General features: G+C 50.0%; 1 protein-coding gene and 2 long non-coding RNA genes across 4 annotated transcripts in view; 1 reads left to right on the plus strand and 2 right to left on the minus strand.

Annotated features, from left to right (window-relative positions):
* The window catches only part of XYLT1 (xylosyltransferase 1), a 334,324-nt gene that overhangs the window by 218,846 nt on the left and 89,806 nt on the right, over positions 1–25,672 (minus strand). For both annotated transcript variants that reach the window (XM_021086555.2, XM_021086556.2), the window contains exon 2: positions 9,546–9,584. In XM_021086555.2, the coding sequence (XP_020942214.2) occupies positions 9,546–9,584 (39 nt within the window). The remainder of the gene's footprint in view (positions 1–9,545; positions 9,585–25,672) is intronic.
* On the plus strand, positions 1,881–7,909 carry LOC110259921 (uncharacterized). The gene is made up of 2 exons (XR_002342401.2): positions 1,881–2,060; positions 5,722–7,909. It is a non-coding gene; the product is annotated as an uncharacterized LOC110259921 (long non-coding RNA).
* LOC146404517 (uncharacterized) lies at positions 18,779–23,719 on the minus strand. The gene is made up of 3 exons (XR_014840709.1): positions 23,444–23,719; positions 22,812–22,948; positions 18,779–22,212 (listed from the first exon to the last, which is right to left on the minus strand). It is a non-coding gene; the product is annotated as an uncharacterized LOC146404517 (long non-coding RNA).

The following is a 25,672-nucleotide window of genomic DNA, read 5'->3' on the forward strand; positions in this document are numbered from 1 at the left end:
AATCTATATGTAGCATATATATATGTTATATTGTTTACATTATCCATACATGCATTACAATGTATGAGATATGATGTATACAGACAGAAGATATAGATATAAATTAGATACAGATTCGAAAGATATAGGGATTAGACACAGAGATACAATTGGGTATAGAATTATATTTTCTAAGATACAATGCATATATACATGACAGCTAAACTATAATGTGTATGATAACACATTATATAATATATGTATTATACAGTCGCCCCTCTGTATGTCTGGGGGGATTCAGGGCCCCATACAGAGACCAAGATCCATAGGTGCTCAAGGCCCTTATCTAAAATGGCACAGGGAGTTCCCATCGTGGCACAGTGGTTAAAGAATCCGACTAGGAACCATGAGGTTGCGGGTTCGATCCCTGGCCTCGCTCAGTGAGTTAAGGATCCAGCATTGCCGTGAGCTGTGGTGTAGGCTGCAGACGCGGCTCAGATCCCACGTTGCTACGGCTCTAGGGAAGGCCAGCGGCTGTAGCTCCAATTAGACCCCTAGCCTGGGAACCTCCATATGCCGCAGGAGCAAAGGCAAAAAGATCAAAAAAAAAAAAAAAAGGCACAGTATTTGCATATAGCCTGTAATACATCCTCCCATATACTTTAACTCACCTCTAGATGATTTATAATACCTAAGACAATGTAAATGCTAAGTGAATAGTTGCCAGCACATGGCCAAGGCAAATTGGGCTCTTTAGAACTTTCTGTAATTTTGTCTAATTCATGGTGGTTGAGTCTGTGGATGTGACTGGACATACATACATTACGTAACAAAGTTACAGATCTAATAACGACATCTACATCTCTGTCTCTGCCTAGTACACTTCTGTAACCTGTACCTAATGCCTCTCCCCGTTCATCTAGTTTAGCAACATAGCAATGTAGGAAGGAGCCCTTCCTTTGGAACCGGGTTCTAATCCAGCCTCCACTTACTGACTGTAACTTTTACAGGAAACTCAGTCTCTCTGGGACTCAGTTGGCCCCTCTGTAAAATGGGACTAAGATTAGTACCTGCCCGATCGGGTTATGTTTCCTGATAAGTGGAAGCTAGACTCCCGGGTCCAAACCCTGGCTGCTCCACCTGTTAGCTACTAGACAAGCAGCTTACCCTAGTACCGCCTCAGTTTCTCATCTGTTACATGGGGATGACAGTAATCCCTCTCACAGGGGAGAGCTGTGAAATCGGAGTAACTCCACGTAATGAGCCTACTGAGAACAATTACCAGCATGTTTGTTGTTTTATTGCTTTGTTTTGTTTTTTGGCCTTGTCCACGGCATGTAGAAGTTGCCAGACCAGGGATCGAACCTGCACTACGGCAGTGCCAACACCTGATCCTTAACCCGCTGCACCCCCAGGGAACTCCCAGTGCTTAATGAACGTTGGCTAAAAGCACTGTGTTTACAGATATACGTGCCATGTGTGGTTGTCGGCTCATAATAAACACAGAGTCAACCTATATGGGTCTAAGGAGCAGTCATTTGAGGTGTCAAGGGCTCAACTCAAACCTTCAATGTGTTGGGAGAAGGCGGCGCCCACTGAGAATAGAGAAATAATGACCTCAACAGAATCTATTTCTCCAAATGGTGCCTGTGGCCACACTTTAGGGAACTCGCCGGCTATTTGTGGAATAGTTGCATCACTTGGTTTGCCCAGAGTCACACGGACGAGGGAGGCACCGTGGCTGCAGCCCAGCAAACCCTCCCTGAGATCGTTTCTACGGCTGGATCCAGCCTCCCCGCCCGGCGAGCCAAGCCCTGGCCCAGGCAGTGGTCCAGCCGGCCACCTCCCCGCCCCACCCCTCCCACCAGGGCTAATTAAAGACCCAGCAAATCAGAGCCAGAGGAAACGATCGTGGTGGAAGGATCTGGCTGGACCCCAAGCCAGGCCTGTCTGCTCCAGAAAGCTTCTGCTCCCCCACGGAGGCCGGCGGGAGGGAAGCAGATGAGCTGAGAAGCAATTTGGTCTTGCGGTCCTCTCGACAGATGCTGGGCACCGTAAGAATTAATGGCCTGGAGACTCAGGTAAGAGCCGTTCAGAGACTCTCTGATTACTCCCCAAACCACTCTCCATGGAGGAAAAGGTTCGTCGAAGCCCAGAGCTGGAAGCGAGGCCAGGAGACAGCCATTGCTTTCATCCGGTGAGGCGGGAAGAGCTTCAGGACAGAGAAGTTTGCACAGAGGCGGCTGTGATCTGTCTCTGAAAGAGGAACTGGGCCTTGAGTTTTTCACCAGGCCTGCTCCGTGGGTCCAGAAGTCTTGCCTCGCCCCTCTCTGAACCCAGCCAACCAGCAGGGTTTTTTAATGTTTTTCCCCTTAATTCTGCACGTCCTCTGCTCCGTTGGGCCCTAGCATCTTGCAGGAAACCGTATCTGAGGGGTACTTCCCTTTGGCACACACGGTGCATATGCTCATCAGTGTCATGAGTCACCCCCCCCCCCGGCATGTTGTCACTTATGGGCAACTCAGACCTGGTGACTTTGCAGGAAAGATGTGTCATGGCCAAGAGCCTGGGGGCAGGAGATCTGATATTAACCCGAGAGGGTGATGTTTGAACATAAACAGAACAACACCAGGGAAGGAACAAATTACACCCTTCTACGTGGGCACAACTACGCGGCTGGGACGGACTTTCTAAAATAAGCTGCCACAGAGCAAATGACACTACGACGGCATTTCTCACCCTGGGCACTACAGACACTTGGGGCCAGCAGGTCTTTCTCGCACACGAGGTAGGGTGTTCGGCAGCATCCCCAGCCTCTGCCCACTAGATGCCAGGAGCACAATCAGAAATACCTCCAGACATCACTAAATATTCCCTGGCGTGAAGGGGACACACCTCCAAGTTGTGAACCACTGGTTCTGACTCAGGCTTCTGTTCAGCAGAGCAAGAACCAGCGAATGATGACTATTAGCTGGATTTCTCATTGAAGCCCCGATTATCCCAGCACAACTTTGCTTAAATCGCAGGTGCTCTTGGCCTTGTCAGTCAGAATGCTCATCCTGGGCTTAGTTTGACCAGGCGGCCCTCGGTTTAAGCCCCTTTTCCTCTCTCCCACCTCCTCAGTCTTTGCCCTTCACTCTTGCCTAAGAAGGTAATACCTTATTCATTTTGACTTTTTTTTTTTCCTTAGGGCCGCTCCTGAGGCATATGGAGATTCCCAGGCTAGGGGTCACATCAGAGCTGTAGCCACAGGCCTACACCACAGCAACATGGGATCCGAGCCGGATCTGTGACCTACACCACAGCTCATGGCAACGCTGGACCCTTAACCCACCGACCCAGGCCAGGGATCGAACCCGCATCCTCACGGATGCTAGTCAGATTCGTTTCCACTGAGCCACAATGGGAACTGCTCATCTTGACTTTCTAATGACACAGAGGCACTGAAGGCGCTCCAAGGAGCTAACACTTTAATTGATTCTAAGGAAAGTGGACATTATTTTTACAGGAACCCAGATACAATATGCAAAACCTTCAGGACACTGTCACTGCCATCCCTGTGCCTGGTTAACTCTTTACACTGTAAGCTCTCAGCTCGAATGTCAACTCCTGAGCTGGACACTTCCAGAGAGAAAATCCCCCAAATACCCGCTACCGCCCATCTGTGGGTGCCCAGTCACTCCCTCTTACAGACAGTCTGGTCTTATTTTATTTTATTTATTTTTTTTGGTATTTAGGGCCACACCCACAGGGCATATGGAAATTCCCAGGCTAGGGTTGAATCTGAGCTACAGCTGCTGGCCTACACCATAGCCACAGCAACTCGGAATCTGAGCCGTGTCTGCAAACTACACCATAGCGCATGGCAACACCGGATCCCAAATCTGCATCCTCATGGATACTAGTCAGATTCCCTCCAGCTACACCACAATGGGAACTCCTTATTTGTTTTAATCTTAATTTTTTTTTAATTTAAGTATAGTTGATCTACAATGTTGTGTCAATTTGGGCTGTACAGCAAAATGACCTGGTCATACATATATAAAAACATTCTTTTTCTTATATTCCTTCCGATTACGGATCTTATTTTTATTCACCCATTACTCCCTGAAAGTACAAGCAGATTTATTTGTTCCCATTTTCACTGTCTGACCACCACTCCCACCCCCCCACCCACATGGGGGCTCCATGAGCAAGGCACCTTCTGGCCAGTTCACTGCTGTATCTTTAGCTTCAAGCACAAGGCCCTGCCTCTTCCTGGCCCAAAACTATCAAACAAGCCGCTGGATGAAGGGATGAATTTCGCATGTGCTGATTTCCTTCCACCCACTACTCAGGTTCTTTGTGGGCTTTGTTCACAATCTCCAAGGCCTCCAGCGTCATCTTTAAATGATGTAAATGTAACTGCCCCCAACCTTAGTGGATCAAAGAAATTCAAGGACCCAGTTGTTGGTTGAAAGCTGTTCCCTCCCTCTCTTAGTTGATCAAAGAAATTCAAGGACCTGGTTGGTTGCTAAAAGCTGAGCAGTCAGGAGTCTTCCTCTTGATGCCCTGGATCTTAAGGTCCTGAGAGGAATCTCAGCGTAAGTGAAGGTTTGCTCCCCTCCAAAGAGAGCCAACTTCACAAAGACCCAGACGGATCAATCTTTACTCAAGTTCCTTTCTCGCATTGCCCAGGGTATCTCCGGGTAGAGGAGAGACCATTAGCTAATTGACAGTGAAGCTGGGTCGGGCTGGGGGGTGGCAGGGAGGGAGGCAGAGAAGCTAAAATTAAATGATGAGAGGCTTTGCCAGTTGGAGGGAAGTCATAAAAGACATACACCATCTTGGGGATCAGTGAGAACGAGAGAATCAAATAACGAGCCTTCAAACTTGCCAACACACCGTTGATGCGCAGGGAGGTGTTTCACTTTTGTTGTTTTCAAAATAAATTTTCTATTGGGTCCACTGCTTTAAACCCTTTAAACCCTTTTACCCACAAGTCTTGTGGCAACCGATCTGTCAAAGAATTACTCACTATGGAAAGCATTCCATTTATCTCTTTACCTATCCATCTATCATCCCTCTACCTACTTATCGAAGTGCACCTGTGGATTCTTGTGCAAAGCATTATCCATCCATCTATTTATCGATACTGACCTCGAGGTGCATACCTCAAGCGCGTCCCTCCAGCTCTATCTAAGCATTAACAAATCTTTCTACTGATCAAAGCAATTTTTTTTTTTTTTCTGCAAAAATAGGAGAGAGGGGAGTCTCCGTCATGGTGCAGCAGAAACCAATCTGACAAGGAACCATGAGGTCGTGGGTTTGATCCCTGGCCTCGCTCAGTGGATTAAGGATCCGGCATTGCCGTGGCTGTGGTGTAGGCCAGCGGCAACAGCTCCAATTAGACCCCTAGCTTGGGAGCCTCCATACGCCTCAGGTGTGGCCCTCAAAAGACAAAAAGACAGAAAAAATAAAAACAAAAAAATAGGAGAGAGGTTAAGACGATAGATTCTGATGTCATACGGCCCCGAGTCTGACATCAATGCTAGGTCCTGTGTGACCTTGGGCAAGTTATTTAACCTCTCTGACCCTCAGGGGGCCTCACCTGGGTATTATGAAAAGACCTAGGTGATAGGGGCATTGGAGGATTCAGTGGGAGAAGCCAGTTCTTGGCAAATGATGTCAGTGAGTGGACATCATGACAATGCTGCTAACCAAACGCAAACTCCCTTCAGACTTTTCTTTTTTCATCTCTAGGTCACCTGGTTCCCAGGTAACCGCCACCTGGAGACGAGAAAAGCATTCATGAGAGTTTCCATCGTGGAGCAGTGAAAAGGAACCCGACTAGAATCTATGAGGATGCGGGTCTGATCCCTGGCCTTGTGCAGTGGGTCGGGGGTCTGGCATTGCTGTGAGCTGCGGCATAGGTCTCAGACGCACCTTGCTGTGGCTGTGGTGTAGGCCAGCAGCTATAGCTTTGATTCGACCCTTAGCCAGGCAACTTCCATATGCAGCAGGTGTGACCCTGAAAAGAAAGAAAGGAAAAAAATAAAAAGAAAAGCATTCACCACTGAAAGCCAGGGATTCCTCGGCACCCCCCAGGGGCCACCTGCTGAGGGAAAGCTGATACCACGGATCTAAACCTCACTAGGCTTCCTCATTCTATTAATCTGGCCATAAAGCAGAGTCCCGCAGACAAGGACAGATGCAGAGCTTTGCCGTGCCAATGGCAGAGGGTGTTAGAAGAAGCCTCAGCAGCCACTCAAGCCACCTCCTCCAACTCAGAACAGCTGCTCGGGGACAGATTCGCCAAGCAGGAGGTGGGGGCTGATGCAGTGACTACTAGGGAGACAGGGCAAGCCGGGCTGTTGCCACATGAAATCCAGGGGTCAGGCCCACCTGTGCCCCTGTGCTCCAGGTCGGAACAGAGAGTGCCTTTCTCCGGAGCAAAGGGCACTGGAGGGAGGAAGCAGGAACTGACCTCGGGCTCAAGTATGTCTGCCACCTGCCTCTGCATGGCTGGCTCTTCCAAGTTCAGCCACATCTGCCGTCCTGCTCGTGCCATGTGGGTAATGTTTGGGGTGCCACGTTCTGCCAGAAAACCTTTCCCTGCTCCTCTCGTCTGACCTCCCTGCAGGCAGCAGCCAATCCCGTCGTGAGTCCCAGCGGGCTGAGGCCCGGCATCCAGGCAGATCTGGCCACGGCCTTGTGCCAACAGTTACAAAAAAACATTTGCACTTTGGCTGAGTTCCAGTGTCTCTTGAATGTGGGAAATCAGAACTCAGAGAAAGACAATAACTTCCTACAGTTCCCCAAAGACCGAGCACCAGATGAGACCAATGGAGTGTTGGCTGGAGACAAATGGAGCCGTTTCCCTGATGGCGTGACATCAACGCAGAAAACCCACCTTGTGCCACAGGTGGCTACGGACCAGGGCTGGGGTCTCTGAGAGGTCATTGTGGAGGGTTGAGCTGTTATACTCCCAGCATGCTGGCCGGAACCGAGGGCACGTGACTGTTCTTTTCCAAGGAGGTTTTGAAGGGCTGGTTGGGCCATATCCATAGTGAAAGATAGAGCAAGGCCAAGGACGGAACCATCCAGAACCACCCAGAGCCATCCATCCAGGCTACGGGCACTCCACCCCAGTGAGTTTTGGCTTCCAGAATTCTGGGCACAGACTATGTGCCCAGGGTTTGAGCCTGTACGTTTTCTTTCTGGGCAGAGACTGATAAAGAAGAGAAAGGCCAGCATTTTAAGAACGCACCCTAGAAGTTCTCTCCTAAGCGTGGGGAGTCACATTTCCCAAAGTGGTGCACACCTACCTCTGAGAGTCCTCTGGGATGGTTTTTGAGGGCACCGAAAGGAGCTTTTCAATATTATGAATTTAAGATTTAATGTTTTGAAAAAATATCTAACTGAAACGTCAAAGGTGTGATTTCAGCAATATGGTTCCTCGAGATAGCATTTCTCAACCTCGGCCCTGCTGACATTTCGGGCTGGATAATTCTTCCTGTGGGGACGTTCCGCGTCTTGTAGGATGTTTAGCAGCCTCTCTGGCTTCTACTCACCAGAGACCAGTAAGTAACCACCCCCGCTCCCTGGCAAGGTGAGGTAAACCCAAATGCCTCAACAGGGCTAAACGTCCTCTGAGGGCCAAAGACACCCCTGATGGGGAACCGCTAGCTGAGGCCAAGTCTCCTTCTGAAAGGAAAGTAAGTGAATTTAGGAGATCCGGCTGTGGTGTAAGGGGACGGGCGGGTCTCTGGGAGCGCTGGGACCCAGGTTCTAGTCCTGGCCCAGCACAGGTGTGGTGCAGCTGTGGCATAGGTTTCAACGGTGGCTCAAATCTGATCCCTGGCTTAGGAGCTCCATACGTTGCAGGCGGCCGAAAAAAGGAAGGAAAAAAAAAAAAAGAATACAATAAATATGTTCATTTAAAGGGAAATGTATTTTTAGGTGACTTATTCACACATGGCAAGCACGGCTGACGTGATGAGGGAATGGCAGAAGTTGGGGAAAACCAGAGCAGAGGAGGGTCCATCAGGGGCTGCGCACTGGGCGTTTGGCCCCTCAAAGTCCCACCCGCTGCCCCTTCCTGCCAGCTCTGCTGTCTGGTCAGCCCTGAAGCCGACGCAGGGAAACGTGGGGGCGGGGGTCAACCAGAGGCCAGCCGAGCACAGAGAGACCCTGAGAACCTACTCTGCCCACAACATCAGGCCCTCCTGATGGAGGAAGGAGGAAGGGGTGGGATGGGGGGGGGCTGCTCCTCATTCCCCTGGGGAAGTCCAGGGCAGAGATGCCAGGGAGGGGGTCGAAGGGTGGGGGGCCTGTGGTCCTTGGCAACGAGCAAACTGCAAGAGTCACTGAGGAGCCTGGAGATGCTCAGAGACATTGGCCCAGCTGACACCCTGAGCTGTGGGGCGCTGGATGGAATGAGTCATCCAAAGATACGCCCCCTTCACGTCCTATCAGAAACCCAACAGTTCTATGGGTTTGAAACACTCGTACTGGAATTCTCATCGTGGCTCAGAGGAAACAAACCCGACCAGTATCCATGAGGACTCAGATTCAATCAATGGGTTAAGGATCCGGTGTCCCTGTGAGCTGTGGTATAGGTCACAGACGTGGCTCAGATCCCGCGCTGCTGTGGCTCTGGTGCAGACTGGCAGCTGTAGCTCAGAAAGGACCCCCTAGCCTGGGAACTTGCATGGGCTGCGGGTGTGGCCCTGAAAAAGTAAATAAATAAATGAAACACTAATAATGCTAAGCACTTAGTATGCACCGATGACCTTTTTCTGTTTTCATGTAGAACTTCCTGGGCCAGGGATCAAACCCACACCAAAGTAGTGACAACACCGGATCCTTAAGTGCTAGGCCACCAGGGAACTCCTGTATCATCACTTTGTAGAGACCATTTCCTGTAAGTCTCACCACCGCCCTACAGGGTAGGCACTGTCCCTGTGGCGATAATATTCCAGAGGGAAAGATGGGGGCTGAGACATTCTGGGGTTCCACCTGTGGCTGCTGGACCCACAGCTGCGCTCTGTCCCATCTCCCAGGAAAGCAGAAAGTGCACAGTAAGGGCCAGGCCCTCCTCACAAGGCTCGCTGTCACCTGCCCCATAAGGCCACGCCTCCGTGATGCAGACCCCTCGGAACAGCCCACTGTGCCAGCAGACCCAAGGATGCCAGGAATTGCCAAGGGGAGAAAGTTCTCCAAACTCAAGACATGAAAGAGCAGCCGGCCCCTCGCTGTGTGCCTCATCTGTCACCTCCTCGTGATGGCTGGGCAGAAGCAAATGGCAGAGGAAAACTCAAAAGGAACGGGTCCGGTTCTTCCCACGCTGCTTTCAGAACCTGGCTGCACACACGCATGTGCACACACACTCATATGCAATCAGCTGGGGTGTGAACACACACCTGCAGGCAGGTACACATCCCTACAGGGCAGGAGGGCGGCATCATGTGTCCGTCCAGGCTTTCCGAGTTCTGGAGCCCAGCAGAGGCAGAAACACACCCCAGAGAGCTCTTCCAGGAGCATCAGGGCAGAAAAAGTGACAGAGACCATGGGAAGGTACTGACCTGGGTCTCCAGGGTGATCACAGGGCTTGGCTGTGGGTCCTGCGGGAAGAAAGGAGAAAACGCATGTGAGTGGCGGGGAAAATGCAACTGACTGCCCCACCATCAGTTCTCAAACAAAGCCACTTCTCTTGAGTGACCCCAGCAAGCCCACGGGGAGGGTGGCCCCACACTGTCGCCCCTACCCCAGGAGACAGAAGGACAGCCTGGCCCAATCTCCCCACACCCACACCCCCTCTCACACCCAGAGGATGAAGGAGGCTCAAATCGTTCACTAAGGGGTTAAGGGGACACCTGCACAGAGACCACGCAAAACGATGAAGCCTAAAGAAGTAAGAAGCAAAGGCCCCTCGCCGAGGGTCTCAGAGTGTGTTCAGATCATCGATGGGGAGGAGAAGATGGGTCCTTGAGAGGATTAGAAATAAACCTGAAAGAATGTAAAGTCCCCACGAAGAGCAAGGCCACCACTTTGTGTCTGATCTTGGAAAGAATGAGGGAAGGAATGAGACAGAGAAAAAGAAGCGCTTGATTCCTGGTCTGTGCAGCACATTCCATGGGCCCGGGAAGGTTCCTTTCAGGAGGGAGAAGGCAGGCCAGAGAAAGTCCCATTCATTCACTGGCTACAAAAGCCAATTGACTGGAAATGCTTGGTGGTCAGGTCTCTCGGGTCGTTAAACATGAACTCTTGGGTGGGGGCAGGGTGGGTACAGCGGAGGAGGGGACGGATCGGGAGGAGACAGTGGTTACCAGCAAGTGGGTTCCAAAGAAAACAGGAAACTTGGCACATAAAGGCTATTTTTGTCTGCACCATGTCGGCTCTAAACGGAATCATCTTAGATTCATGATCCTGGGAAAGTAACCTCACGCTGCCTCTTACAGAGAATGGGCATGATTTTAGGGCCCCGACATGCAAACTGAGTTGGAAGTTTTGCTTTATCCAAGCAGATCTTCTAACACAGGCTTCAAGGAAGCCACGCCAATTAGCCCCGGCCCACCGGCCTATGCTGTGGACAATAAGGAAATGTGCAAATCGTGCCGTAATTGTCTTTCTGCAACTGGGCTGGTTTTACTCAGCATGACATCCATAAGGTTCAGCCCTGTTGTCACAAATGACAGGATTTCTTTCTTGGTCTAAGGCTGAATAATAGTCCACTGAGCATGTACATATAACACAGGTTCTTTATCCATCCCCCTGTCAATGCACACATAGGTTGTTCCCATTTTGTGGCTGTTACCAATACGGCTACGAGGGACATGAGAGCACAGATTTCATGATTCTGAAACCGAACAACGCAGTTGGGACTTGAACCCACGGGCTAGGACTTAAACCACGTCAAAACCCAGATTGGGACTTGAATCCACGGTCTCTGAATTAAAATACACACCCGGACTCAGAACTTACTGAAATCTCAGTGCAGGAATTCAGCGAGAGGCAAATAGGTAAGAAGGAGATGTACTGCTAGAGAGACACACGCCATAGACAGAGTGTGGGCCATCTCAGCAGGGGAGACAGTAGCCCTGAAATACGGGGTGCCGAGTTTTAATGGGCTGGGTAATCTCACAGGCCAATGAGTGGGAGGGTTATTCCAACTATTTCAGGGAAGGGGCAGGGATTTCTAGGAATTGGCCCACCGCCCACTTTTTGCCCTCTTATGGTCAGCCTTGGAGCTGTCCCGGCACCTGTGGGCGTGTCACTTAACGTATGTTAATGTATTATAATGAGCGCATAATGAGGTAACAAGGCTTAAGGTCCACTGGAAGTTGAATCATCTGCCACTTTGGACCCACCCAGTTATTGCTGTAACTCCGATGGCTGTGGCATTCTTTTAAAGGCTGTGCCCTGCTCCCCTCCCTCCTGTTTCAATTCCACTTATACCAGGTACCTAATAGAAACTCTCACAGAAACAGAGTAGAGGGGTGGTTGGCAGAGGCTGAAGGGAGAGGGAAACGGGCAGCGGATGTTCAAAGGGCACAAAGTTCTGGTCACACGAGATGAATAAGTTCCAGAGTTCTGCTGTACAACGGTGCCTGGAGGTAACAATGTGTATTGTACACTGAACATTTTGTTAAGAGGCTAGATGGCATATTAGGTGTTCTTTCCATAACTAAAAAAAAAAAAAAACCTCTACCCTAGGGGTCTGTCTCTGGGTCCTCATCTCTTGTTTTTAGAGAATAAGCCTCAGCCTCCACGACCTTCCCTGAGTTCCAAAGGGCAGCTGCTCATCAGGGAAGGGAGGGGACGCAGACACCAGGGAGGAGCATCCAGAGACAACAGAGCAGCCTTGCGCCAGGGTCCTGGTTCCTCCTCCAGGAATACGCAGAACAAGATCTTGAGCCCTTTCTGCAGAGCTAATACCCTCAACAAATGGAAGCACTCCTTGATGAAGCATCTTCTTTCTGGGAGGAGGGAGGACCACCTGAACCAGTCCTGGGGCCCCGAAACACCAGCTCTGAAAGACAATGCCAGCTTGCCTCCACTCTGACCTTTATCCGGGGCCCTGTGTTCCACTCCCCACACTATAAAACCACCTCCTAGTCTCTCCAAGGGGGGCACAGTCTTTAAGGCATTAGCCTGCTGTGGCCCCCTTTGCCTGGCAAAGCAATAAAGTTATCTTTTTCTCCTTCATCAAAAACTCTGTCTCTGCATTTGTATTCAGCACGGGCAGACAGAGGCTGAGTCTGAGTTTCAGCAACACCTCTCTCTCCACACTGCAGCCTGGACCCATAAAGGAACTTGGAGATGTCAAGAAAGAAACACTTTAGGCCTCTGGCTTCAAGCACTTACTAGCTCCTTGTCAAGGGGAAAAGCGGTGGCAGGTTGGACAAGGGGGACTTTGAAGGAATCACTTATTTCACGTGAGTGGTTATTTTAGCATCCCTTATGGAGCCCAGCCAGCTCCTCTATCACTGGTACATGGGGAGCATGGACCCCTGGGTTCCCAGTCTCCCTGTCTCAGGCCGGCACCAGGCAAGGTCCATTCTTGTCTCTAGGAGGCAAGGCCCTCCTCCTGGTGTGTGCCAGGCAGCGTGAATCAGATCCTAGGCCAGCTGCTGAGTGAGTGAGCGCACGCGAGTCCACACTTCAGCTCAGAGTCAGTGTCTGTGTGTCTGTCTGTCCCTCTCTCCATTCAGAGCCCACTGGCTAGACCCTGACCAGGACCTAAGAAGCTGCTTCTTAGACTCCGACATTAGCCTGACTCTCGAAGCCAGGTCCCAGCAGAGCCTGGTGAGGATGTTGGGTGCGTGCCCAGATTAATGAAGCTGTACTTCACAGCCCATTTGGCTATTGTTTGGGGCCTATGCTTCACTGCTCAGAGTCCCACGGGGGTGCAGAGGGGAGAATGCCATCCAGAGTCGGTCCCGATGAACAACTTCACTGGAAAAGACCTTCCTGGGAAACCACAGGAACCCTCCGACAACTGTGTGGACAAAACCCAGAGCCTAATCCTTGGATACAGGTGTCGCACCAACGCCTCATCTGCTGTTCCAAGATCTGAGACCCTATGCATGCAGGGTCAGGGGTCTAATATTCCTTAAAAGGCTTCTGAGAGACAAAAGCAAAAAATGCTATCTACTTAGCATGGTAATTACCTCCCCGGTTAGAAGACCAAGTACTCACAAAGGACCTCGTCATTAACACTGAGGATTCACTTGCCCAGGCAATTGTGGTCCCCTCTGTCTGTGCGCCTTTGAAAGGGACGGTGCTCTCCCTACAGGGGCTCCGTCCAGAGGATTCAAGGTAAGACGATGGTATCTCCGTGAGGTCTCACTTTCAGCAACATCCTCCTTAATTGGAAAGGCTAACGAAGTGGAACCGGGTCAATGATGCCGTCTGCCTAATCCATCGCGTCTGTCTAAATTGGGACTCCTTGGTTTACAGTAGAGTAAATTCCTGTCTGTCAGAGAGAAAGCTCCCGGAGACCAAAGGGGAATTTGCACTGTGCTCAGATGCTACAGTGGAGTGCTCTGAGAATCTTAATGCGGGTGCCGGGAGCCAGGGAACTGCCTCGAGCAAGGAAAGCCCTTTCATATCAACTACTGCAATGACTAGACTGGAAGCCAAGTGGGGAACCGGGTAGACTGAATTAGTGGCCCTCATCTTCACCACTCCCTAGATCCACACCCTCTAGTTGTGTGATGTGGCGTTGCTTTGTGGAGTTCCCTTCCCCACCCTTTGACCTCGGGCTTGCCCATTTGACTTGCTTTGTCCAATGGGAGGTTAGCAGCTTTGACAGAGGAGAAGCTGGAAGTGTGCTTGGGTGATGGAGCAGGACCTCTGGCGCTTCTGCCCTCCGCACGAGAGCATGCCCCAGGCAGCCTGCTGGTTCAAGGACAAAAGATGCTCAGGGCAGCCCTGACCCTCTCTGCAGCCTGGAACTACGCCCAGCCTAGATCGGCCAACCCTAGCCAACCTTCGCACGGGAGAATATGCACGGATTGTTTCAAGGCACCGAGTTTCAGGTCCATTTGTCACACAGCACCACTGTGGTAGATACACTCTCCAAAGACTGATCTGGACAGAACCAAGACATACTGCACCAACAGTCCAGCCTTGGAAATGAAATGACACGTATTCTCCCTAAGTCTGCAAATATACCAGAGGACCCTGAAATAACTACCACCGATAGCTCTCGTTTACTGAAGACCTACTATGTGCCAGGCTCCATGCACGAAGTACTTCACACCAAGCAACGGAATACTCAATCATCAGGATCTTGTACTACCTATGAGTGAACTTTCTGCCCTCTCTGTTAAATATACCAGCTTTGAATTTATTTAGATGCCACTGCAACATTAATGGAAAGCATCCCTCAGATTCTCCCTGCCCCGAGATAAAGACAGATTTCATTCCTTTGGTTTAGTCTAGAGTTCGTCCCATGGGCATATTATTTGAAGGTGCAGAACAGTCATGAATAAGAGTAATAATTAGTCATTTATGAGGTTACATCTTAAGGTATGGCTAAGAATTTGCTAAGTTCTTCCCATATTCTAGGCAGTGGCTTAAGCTCTATACATACATCATTCTATTTACCCCTGGTGACCCTCTGGTAGGGGTTACCATCATTTCCATTATAGGGAAGGGGAAACTGAGGACCACAGAGATTGAATGACCTTTCCCAGGTCGCACAGATAGTGCTGAAGCCTGGATTTGATCCTGGCGCCCTGCACTGAAGAAACCTGTGCTCCACTATTTCACAGTAGCTCTACGAGGGAACACAGCCTCACCTTAGACAAAGCCATCCTGCAACCTATATTATGTCTATTACAAGGAGGAATACTCATGGAAAATAAAAGGTACCAACTTGGAAGTTCCTGTTATGGCTCAGCGGTGACGAGACCGACTAGTATCCCTGAGGATGTGGGTTCAAACCCTGGCCTCGCTCAGTGGGTTAATGATCCAGCATTGCCATGAGCTGTGGTGTAGGTCACAGGTGTGGCTCAGAGCCCACGTTGCTGTGGCCGTGTCGTAGGCTAGCAGGTGTAATTCCGATCCGACCCCTAGCCTGGAAATTTTCATATGCTGCAGGTATGGCCCTAAAAAGCCAAAAAAAATTTTTAAAAAGGTACCACATTAACAACTCCTGGAATCCTTTTTTAGCACCAGTATTTTTTTTTTTTTTTTTTAAGTAGCAGACATGGTTGATAGAAATTAGCACAGGTGTCATGATTCAAAACGAAAGGCAGTCACAGTGGCACATCAGGGACCACGCAGAGTTAACCACAACTGTCCCCACGTTTACCGTGTCCAACTCAGCAGCTAGCGCTTTGCCTCGTGGCCACCATGACACAAGCAGAAATGAGTTTAAAGTGACCCTTTGTGCCCTTCTATTCCCAAAGATAACTGCTGAAATGAGAGACAGGGGGCTGATGACAGGTGCTGGAGAAATGAAACCTGTTTGCACCTCTTGCTTGTAAGACCAGAAAGCCTGGCTCACACACTTTCGAGCCCATCAAGGCCAAAGGCCCAGTTTTAACCAGCAATTAAGTTTTCATAAAGAAAGCAGAGAGAGGAGGGGGAGGAATTGTTTCATTATCTTTCCAGACGTGCATCAAACATCTCTGGCTTTTCTGCTCATGCTGAGCCTGAGTAAGGCCACTGGAAGGGAAGGTCTCCTCCTTGGCTTTGATGAAATCATAAGAGAGAGTGTGCTTCTGGGTATTAAGCATCGGCTTCGGTGTCCAGGTGACAGTCGGGTGACTCGAGCCTTCGGAGCCAGCTCCCCCCGAGGCCCGTCAAGACGGCAGACAACGAGCCTCTGCAGTACGACCTCAGCACAGACGCATCCAGGAGGCTGCCACGCGGAAGGTGGGCTTGGCGAACCCCCCACCCTAATCCCTGGAGAGAAGCCCTCTGAATGGGGATAGAAATAGGGAGCTGCCACCACCCAGGAGACTGGACCTGCCTCTCATTACTGACAAACACCAGGCCCCTCGGGAAACGCAACGAGCTTTTGTGGCACAAAAACTCGGCACCCTGGAGACCACCCAGCGGAAGTGGAGGATGGAGGCCAAGCCAGAGACCTAGATGGATGCTGTCGCTTGTACCACAGGCCTGGCCCAGGGCAACGAAGGATCGATCATTCACTGGAAAAGCGTACAGGTTTTTGGTCAGCGGAGGGTCAAATCCTGCCTTAACCATCATTTCAGTCTGCTCAGGCTCCCAGAATAAACCATCACAGACTGGGTGGTTTACACAAGGAAAATTTATCTTCTCACATCCTTGGGGGCTAGAGATCCAAGATCAAGGTGCCAGGAGAGTTGTTTTCTTCTGAGACCTCCCTGGTCAGTTTGCAGGCCTTCTCACGGTGTCCTCATGTGGTTTCTTATTTATTTATTTATTTTTTTAGGGCTGCACCCACGGCATATGGAGATTCCCAGACTAGGGGTCGAATTGGAGCTGTAGCTGCCAGCCCACGCCACGGCCACAGCAACACCAGATCCGAGCCATGTCTGCAACCTGCACCACAGCTCACAGCAACGCTGGATCCTTAACCCACCGAGCAAGGCCAGGGATCGAACCCACATCCTCATGGACACTAGCAAGATTCGTGGTTTCTTCCTTCCACAAGTGAACATAAGGGTGTCTCTGTGTCCAAATTTTTTTCTCTTATAAGGACACCCAATTAGACTGGATTAAGCCCATCCTAAAGGCTTCAGTTGAACTGAATCACCTCTTTAAATGCCAGGTCCCCAAATATAAACGCGTTCCCAAGCACTGGGCTTGATAAGTCAGCAGATAACAATCCCTAAGACCAGTGACCCCCAAACTGTGAGCTTTACCTTCCCATTTACCTGACATAAACAGGTGAGTCTGCAGTCTCCTGCACAGCAAATGCAAGAGAGCAAAGCACAGAATGTACTGTCTGGTGACTTCTCTAAGTGAAGAGCTCTGATGATAATTACCTGTTCAGCAGGTGTAAACCCAGACAGTCTCATGCAAAGCCAGATAGACCCACCGTCACCTTGTCTTGAAAACGGGACGCCACTGACATCACAGGTGGTCGTGACCATGAACTAAAACCAAGTATTTAAAATGTCTGGTCCCTGCTTAAAAGCTCAAGAATAATGTTCCTTTTGTTTTCTTCTTCCAGCCTCAGGAAGGCTAAGGCAATTCCTCCACACCCAGCCCTACTCGGACCACAGTTCTTTTGAACTCAGAGTACCTGCAGTTAACCGGACAGATCTCCTTCAACAGCAGTGAAATAGGTAAAAATCTACCTACTTCACTTTGGATGCTCACTTTGTGCCAAGCGCACGAACTCCCTGCAGCCCTGCCCAGGGAAGCAGCCTGCTTCCCATCTTACGGATCAGACGCTCCAGCAGACCATCTGCTCAAAAACACAGGTTTGAAGAGGGACAGAGCTCAGGTGTGTAAGCCTTCAGACACTGCTCCTGTAACCCATATCCCAGTGTTTCCAATAGCATGAATTTATTGAATCAGGATCTCTAGGCAAGAATCCAATGAACCTGCATTTTTATTAAATACCCTTTGGGGAGTTCCCTTGTGGCGCAGTGGAAACACACCCGACTAGCATCCAGGAGGAAGCAGGTTTGATCCCTGGCCCCTCTCAGTGGGTTAAAGATAGGGCATTGCTGTGAGCTGCAGTGTAAGTCGCAGACGAAGTTTGGATCCTGCGTTGCTGTGGCTGTGGTGTAGGCAGGCAGCTGCAGCTCCTTGCCAGGGAACTTCCATATGGGGCAGGTATGGCCTTAAAAAGCAAAAACAAACAAACAAACACACAAACAAACCCTTTGGGTGAGTCTTAACCTAGACTGAAGCCTGAGAACCGCAGTACTATATCCAGATAATACAAGACTGCAAGCAGTGAAGGGGAGAAGGACGGCCAGTGGGAAACCAAAAATTCCTACCAGGACCCCAACCTCTGCTACCCAGCAAGCCACCAAGTGTTTGGCACCCATGTGGGACTCTGGTACTCATGTTCTGTGATGCCAAGAAACTTCATGACAGGTGTGCCTTAGCCTGTCAGGCTGCTCTTACAGAGCAGCACACACAGCAATTGATATCCCACAGTTCTGGAGGCTGAGGCTCCAAGGTCAAGGTGCTGGCAGGGTTGGTGACTGCTGAGATCTTCCTGGTTCTAAGATCGCTGTATTTTGCTTTGCCCTCACATGGCAGAGGGGGCAAGAGAGCTCTTATAAGGGCACTAATTGCATTCATGGAGCTCCTCCTTTATGTCCCATGAATCACCTCCCACAGTCCCCACCTCCTAATACCATCCCATTGGGATTTGGGATTTCTTTTTTCTTTCTTTTTTTTTTTTTTTTTAATTTTTTTCAAGTTTTATTGAAGGAGAGTTGATTCACAATGTTGTCATTATTTCTGCTGTACAACAAAGTGATTTGGTTACACATGTACACACATCCATTCTCTTTCAGATGCTTTCCCCACATAGATTGTCAGAGAATACTGGGTGGAGTTCCCTGGGCTCTACAGCAGGTCCCTGTTGGCCAATCATTCCATATGCCACAGTGTGCATATGCCAATCCCAAACCCCCAGTCCATCCCTCCCCAACCACATGCCCCTTTGGTAACCATAAGTTTTTCAAAGTCTGTGAGTCTGTTTCTGTTCTGCAAAGAGATTCATTTGTATCATTTTTTTAAGATTCAACATATAAGTGATATTTTATATATATATATATTTTACTAACTAACTTCACTTGGTATGATAGTTTCTAGATCCATCCATGTTGCTGTAAATGGCATTATTTCATTCTTTTTCATGGCTCAGTAGTATTCCATTGTGTATATGTATCACATCTTCTTTATCCACACCTCTATCAACGGACATTTAAGTTGTCCCCATGCCTTGGCTACTGTAACTAGTGCTGCAATGAACACCGGGGTGCATGTATGGGATTTGGGATTTCAACATAGGGATTTGGGGGGGGCACACACATGGAGTCTACAGCAGGGTGCAAGGTGGTTTCTGCCCCTTCCTTGCTCCCCACTTAAATGGGGAAGGTATGCCTCCTGCCCCAGAAACCCCATCACCACCTACCTCCCCCCAGCATTCCTTCCCTGGGGGTGTGTGACCCCTTCTCAACTCCTTCCTGAGTTCCGGTCGTGGCCATCAGGGTGCTCACACAATGGGCTTTCTGTCTGCATGTCCCTGTGGGATTTCTCAGCTGGCTTATCTCCCACAGCAGAGGCTCCTGCAATGAAGGCGGGACACGTGCAGGGCGGGCGGCTCTGGGCCACAGGAAAGGGATGCCAGTGACACAGAACGCCCTTGTTTGCAGAGAAAGGCTGTGCTGGAATGTGAACGCAGGCCAGCACCACACAGACGCACCTTGTTGGAAAAAGCAAGCTCACCTTTAAACCGGACTCAGAGGAGGAAGCAGAAACCCCACAGACAGGGAAAAAGCATTCTTACTGCTTCAGAGAGATGGTGACAGGTGACAGATGACAGGTATGGTTTGGCCCTTAAAACTGAGTGGAATTTTCTCGCTCCATCTCTCCTTCGTATTAAAAGTTTTACAAGTTTAGAGGTCTCTTTGCTCTTCTGTATCCCTTCCACTTTTTTTAGTCCAGACCCCAGAAATGAGCCACGGAACCTCAAGAAGCTTCAGCCCTTGGACTTGGCCGTTCATCATGAGAAACCACAGGTGCACAGAAACTTGACCATGATTTTAGTGTTTCTCCAGTCCAGTATGTATATCTTTGAGCATAGTCAGGAAAAATCTAAACCATTGTACGTAACACTTTGTTCTGTGCATGCCTCCGAAGGTCTTGTAATTCTTTGCGAAATACACAGAATTACAATTCTCAGAACTCTAAGGTTTTGAATAAACCTACTTGAGACCCTGGACACGCATTCCTGCCAGACAGCAAAGCTCCCGGCCGAATGGCTGCTGCTTGGCTACTCCAGGCAGCTGTCTTTGTCCCCTCTGCCTTCTTCATGCAGCTATCCTGGGGTCACGGGACCAATCGACACTGACAATAACCAGAATAAGAGCTAACACTGGGCTCCTATTGAATGCAAGATGTTAATATAAGTAGGCTGTTATCTTGTTTAAACCTCAAACCCTTATATTATTAATAGGTGTTACTAATAGGTATTATTAAAATGGTAGTAACAGCCCCATTTTACAGATGGTATAACTGAGGCTCAGAGAGGAAGTAATTTGCTCAAAGGTTTTGTGTTGTTGTTTTTTTTTTTTGCTTTTTAGGGGTACACCTGTGGCATATGGAGGTTCCCAGACTAGGGGTCGAATCAGAGCTACAGCTGCTGGCTTCCACCACAGCCACAGCAATGCAGGATCCAAGCCGCATCCACGACCTACACCACAGCTCATGGCAACGCCAGATCCCCGACCCACTGAGTGAGGCCAGGGATCGAACCCGCATCCTCGTGGATACTAGTTGGATTCATTTCCGCTGCGCCACGACAGGACCTCCTCAAAGGCGTTCTTTAGTAAGTGGCAGAGATAGGATTTGGACCAGGACCACCCATCTCCTGAGGCTGCACTTCGGACCACTAAAATACACTGCTTCCCAGCGGTACAACCGCATCGTAAATCAGAATCACCAAACCACAGTTCATGGTTCTCTGAATTGCTGGCCCTAGAAAGCCTTATGGAGCAGGAAACTAGATCACGCGGTATTAGCAAAGACCAGATCTTCCCATTTCCTTGCTGTGGATTTTTGGGCTAATTAACTCCTAACAACAACAACAACAATAACAGTAACCATCTCACTGTAAAGATTGACCGAGATGGGACATCAGAACCTCGCTCATCTCTGGTGCTGAGTAGGCCCAGCCTCAAATGCTAGTTCCTTTTGGAGGACAATTACGGTAGGTTTCTAGTGTTCTGTTTTTCACAGCTCAAAGGCATTTCAGCTCAGAAACAAGCCATGCCTGCCGCACGCGGAGAATATGTAGCTTCCACCAAACACAGCCAGACAAGAGGGGCTGGTAGACCATCCAGAGCTCTGGGGCCTTCGGAAACTAGCCACCCAGGCTCTGCTCGGACACAAGCCGCATCTCCAGCTCAGCCCAATAATTAGCTCTTCCCAGGCACGGGCCGCGGCATCTACCCATTTGGCACCGGTTTGCTGTGGTCACCAAGATGGTGGGTGGCCCAACTGGAACCAACGCTGCCAAGTGTCCTCTAGACACTGTCCAGAGTTCCCAAGACACCACTCTCTGTTCAACAGCTTCTGGGACTTCTGGTTGTGTTTATGTTCCACAGGGAAATAAAGATTTAAGCTCCAGGATTGGAGACTGTGAAAACGCCACAAAGACACTTAGAGATACCAGGTAGGTGAACAGCAGCTTCCCTATGTGATACCCAAGGTGGATATTACTGAGTCATTACCCGGCCTCAAATTCTCAACACGGCCCTATGAGCAGATACCACCAATAGATTCCTATTTTCCAGTGAGATGAAACACATTTCCTGCCCTGAGCTCAACCAAACCCATCATTTTCTGGTGAGGCACATGAGATCCAGAACGGGAAGTGAATTTCCTAAAGGCCACACACAGTTTCTAGCAAAACCCAATCTTGAATCTGCGTTTCCTGATACAAACTCCGGGGTTCTTCCCTTTTCGGCAAAATAAATTTTTCGGTGTCCTCCCCCAACGCCCCCCGCCCCGCCTCTTCTTCATTTCCTCTTCTTCAGCGCCTCACCGAAGGCTCTAACCAGAACATCTTTTGTTCAGAAGACAGCATATCCCGGCTCTGGGAGAACTGTGATTCAGCAGGGCTTCAAGTCTGGGATGCATCCAAGAGGCCACACACAGAACTGCTGGTTCAAGCCGTGGGGGACAACGGATCCCAGAGGGGTAGAGAGGGCGGGGCGCATCCCCAGCTGCAGGCTGTGCTCCCCAACAGGGGAGCCTCCTTCCTAGACTGGAAGAGAGACAGCTGGCAGATGAATCTGTAGGAGGCAGACGGGCAGAGGCGTCCTAAGATGGGAGTCAGGGTCAATGTCAGGAGGTTTCAACGTGAGCGGTGCACGGTCAGGGGATTCAGAGCTTCCTTCTGCCTCCGAAGCCTTCTCCTGTATTTCGTTTTTGTTCTTTTGCTTTTTAGGGCCGCACCCGTGGCACATGGAGGTTCCCAGGCCAGGGGTCCATTCGGAGCAGTAGCGGCCAACCTACACCACAGCCACAGCAATGCGGGATCCAAGGCCCACCTGCAACCTACACCACAGTCCACGGCAATGCCAGATCTTTAACCCACTGAGTGAGGCCAGGGATCGAATCTGCATCCTCTCATGGATACCAGCCGGGTTTGTGAACCACTGAGCCAAAACGGGAACTCCTCCTGTATTACTTACTGCTTAACGATAGTGATGAGGCTGATGACAATGGCCATTATGGAAGCTGTCATTAAAGTCCTTCTGGGACTTTACAAGCTGACCCGACTTGTATCCATGAGGATGCGGGTTCGATCCCTGGCCTTGCTCGGTGGGTTAAGGATCCCGTGTTGTCGTGAGCTGTAGTGCAGGTCGCAGACTTGGTTCAGAGCTGGTATTGCTGTGGCTGTGGTGTGGGCCAGGGGCCTCAGCTTTGATTTGACCCCTACTCTGGGAACCTCCATATGCTGTGAGTGTGGCCCTAAAAAGACCAAAAAAAAAAAAAAAAAAAAAGTCGTTCTGAAGCACCCTCTTCAGCAATGTCTGTGTATCATGTCAGAAAGTCCTCCTGCAGTGGCTACTCCAGGATGATGACAAAGTCTGGAAACGCAGATGATTTTTTTTAACGCTCCTCCCACTGGGAGATGCTCTGGATGTCATCACCTATTTGCCTGTTTTCAGACAATGCGTATCCTGGAGCATTTCTGATTTATAGAGGGAGAAATGGAGGCTCAGAAAGGTTCTAAGACTTGCCCCAAAGCCAAAGCACAACCCATTTAACCTTCACATCTTCTGGTAAGCTAAAAAAAAAAAAAAAAAAGTAACCAAAATATATGGATGTGGTATGGTTTAACCTACATAATACACAATATTTTTTAAGAAAACGAGTTACCAATATTTAGAAATTGGGTGACTTCACAATACACAGATTTCTAGCTTTTCTTAAATGTCAGAAGATCCGGCCAAGCGGATGTGCCAGCTGGCAAGGCTGCTACCTCCTTGAGATGGGTATACACCCTCCGCTTGGCCACTGTCCCCCATTTCCGCCCCCTGGGCTGGCCCCAGAGGCGTGGATGCTTGTGACCTCCCATTTCTTAACTATTAGAGCATATTACTCGCTGCCAAGTAAGGTAGCATCATACCCACTGGGCCACTTATTCAACATGACCCCACGCTCACGCTGGGTCCCAAGAAAGAAAAGTTCGGGATGCTAGGACTTGGGACAAGAAAGCCACCAGCTCTAATAATGTACAAAGAAGCTGCACACTGGAGTTCATTCATTTATGAGCCTCTACCTGGAGTACAATGATCGGGACTTCTCCGGGGGTGCTGAGGTCATCCGTGGAGGGGGGGAGTGGGGGAGGCTTCGGTGCAGAGCGCAGAACAGGAAGAAGTTATTAGTGCCCACTGTTTTCTGGCTTCCTGCACAGCCACCTCATGCAGCTGCCCCTGAACTGGCTGTTTGTTCCTAACTCTCCCGGAAGGAAGCGCCCCCATCACCCACGACAGCAGAGTTGGCCCAAGGAGCGGAGAACGTGCGTGCAGGGGGCTCCAAGCCCAGCTCTCCTTCTGCACAGGGCAGCCCCAGAGCTGCCGAGGCAGGAAAACGGGAAGAAAGCACAGCCCGGGGCCGCAGAGCATCCTGCGGGGCTGGCGGACAAAGCCCCAGCTGGGGGGAAGGGAGGAGGAGGCCAGAGAAGGGGGTCCGGCGGGGCGTGCGGATTCTGCACAATGAGCTCCTTTCAGCAGTGAATGCAGTCCTCTCCTCCACTCGCTCTCAATGGCTTTGTTTCTGAAACGACCCATTCTACATCCAGAAAGCCAAATTCGCCAGACCCTGTGCCAAGGTCAGGCGAGAGCCTGAGATCCCCCGGCAGGCTGATAATCAGCACCCCGGAGACGACCACGGTGCTCAGCACTGCTCAGTTGACCCAGAGTCGACAATGATCCCCTTTGATGTCTCTCCTTTTCTACACAGGGGCCGGGGGCACCCTCCCTCACACGCGTGACATGTGCGGTATGACTGTAGGATCTCTTCGGGACAGTAAGTGCTCTTTTCCCACGAACGTCATTGAGACATCTGTGCAGAGGAAGGGGGTGGGGCAGGAAGAGAAAGGAGGAGACTGGAGAAGCAGGATGCACGTTCGTTCAAGTTCGCCCTCGCAAGTTGACCCAATTCACAGTTCCGTGGGACTCATGACTGATGACCCCACTGGTGGCCTCTGCCTTGCAGGCGCATAAGAACATCATCTTCAGGGATTTTTATTTTATTTTTATTTATTTATTTTTATTTTTTTTAATTTTCAGGGCCGCACCCACGGCATACGGAGGTTCCCAGTCTAGGGGTCTAATCAGAGCTGTAGCCGCCGACCTAGGCCACAGCCACAGCAACGTGGGGTCTGAGCCACATCTTCTACCTACACCAGAGCTCACGGCAATGCCAGATCTTTAACCCAATGAGCAAGGCCAGGGATCAAACCCTCAACCTCATGGTTCCTAGTCAGATTCGTTAACCACTGAGCCATGATGGGAACTCTTAGGATTTTTGTTTTTTGCCTTTTTCTTTTAAGGGTTGCAGCTGCAACATATGGAAGTTCCCAGGCTAAGGGCTGAATTGCAGCTACAGCTGCCTTCCTACACCACAGCCACAGCAACACCAGATCGAAGCCACATCTGCAACTTGTGGCAATGCCAGATCCTTAACCCACCGAGCGAGACCAGGAATCGAACTGGCATCCTCACAGACACTATGTTGGGTTTTTAACCCCTGAGCCACAATGGGAACTCCGATCTTTAGGGGCTTTTATTGCACAGGGAGCAAAGAGCAAACTGGGGGCCTCCAGGCAGATGTACAATGTGTTTTGTTCAGCCTGTGCAATGTTTTCAAAAGAAAAATGCTGCATTTTTTGCCCACACTAAAGTTTGGGAAGTTTCATGTAAAACTACTAAGTCCTGGCATTTCTTGGAAGATCATGAGGCCTGGCAAAAGAAAATCACCACCTCTGTAAGCACTGACTGACTGGATCTGGGAAGAAGCTACCTCTCTTAGATGGGGCATGCGCCCACCAGCTTGCCACTGACCCCCAGACACGCTTCTTGCACTAAGTCTGCCCCGCAGTTGCTGTGGGCACAGGAGTCTGCAATCTCTGGTTTATCAAGTTCCGAAGCTCTCAGCAGAGGCCCTGAGGTCGCTTACAACCTTAGACTGATGGTCAAGCAAACTTGGCTATAACATCCAATTGGCTACAAAATCCAAAATTTGACTCAAAAAGGGTATACAGCCTCACACCCAGGAACTCTGGGTCAGGGGCAGAGTCCACGCCCACAAGTAGCGGTGGGGCTCCTTGGCTCTCCTCACTCCCTGCTGTAGAGGATTTTAACAACTTGTCCTGGTTTCCAAGGTGATCGTCATTGTGTTTATGTTTAAGGAAGCCCTGGGCCTCCCACACAGACAGCACTGGGCAAATTTTTTTTTTTTTCTTTTTTGTCTTTTTAGGCTAGGGGTCAAACGGGAGCTGTAGCTG

This window comes from Sus scrofa, chromosome 3 (genome assembly GCF_054392235.1).
Source record: "Sus scrofa isolate SSC_HxYL_T2T_F1_AM1 chromosome 3, Sscrofa_HxYL_maternal_Yorkshire_Landrace_v2.0, whole genome shotgun sequence".
Taxonomy (NCBI): Eukaryota; Metazoa; Chordata; class Mammalia; order Artiodactyla; family Suidae; genus Sus; species Sus scrofa.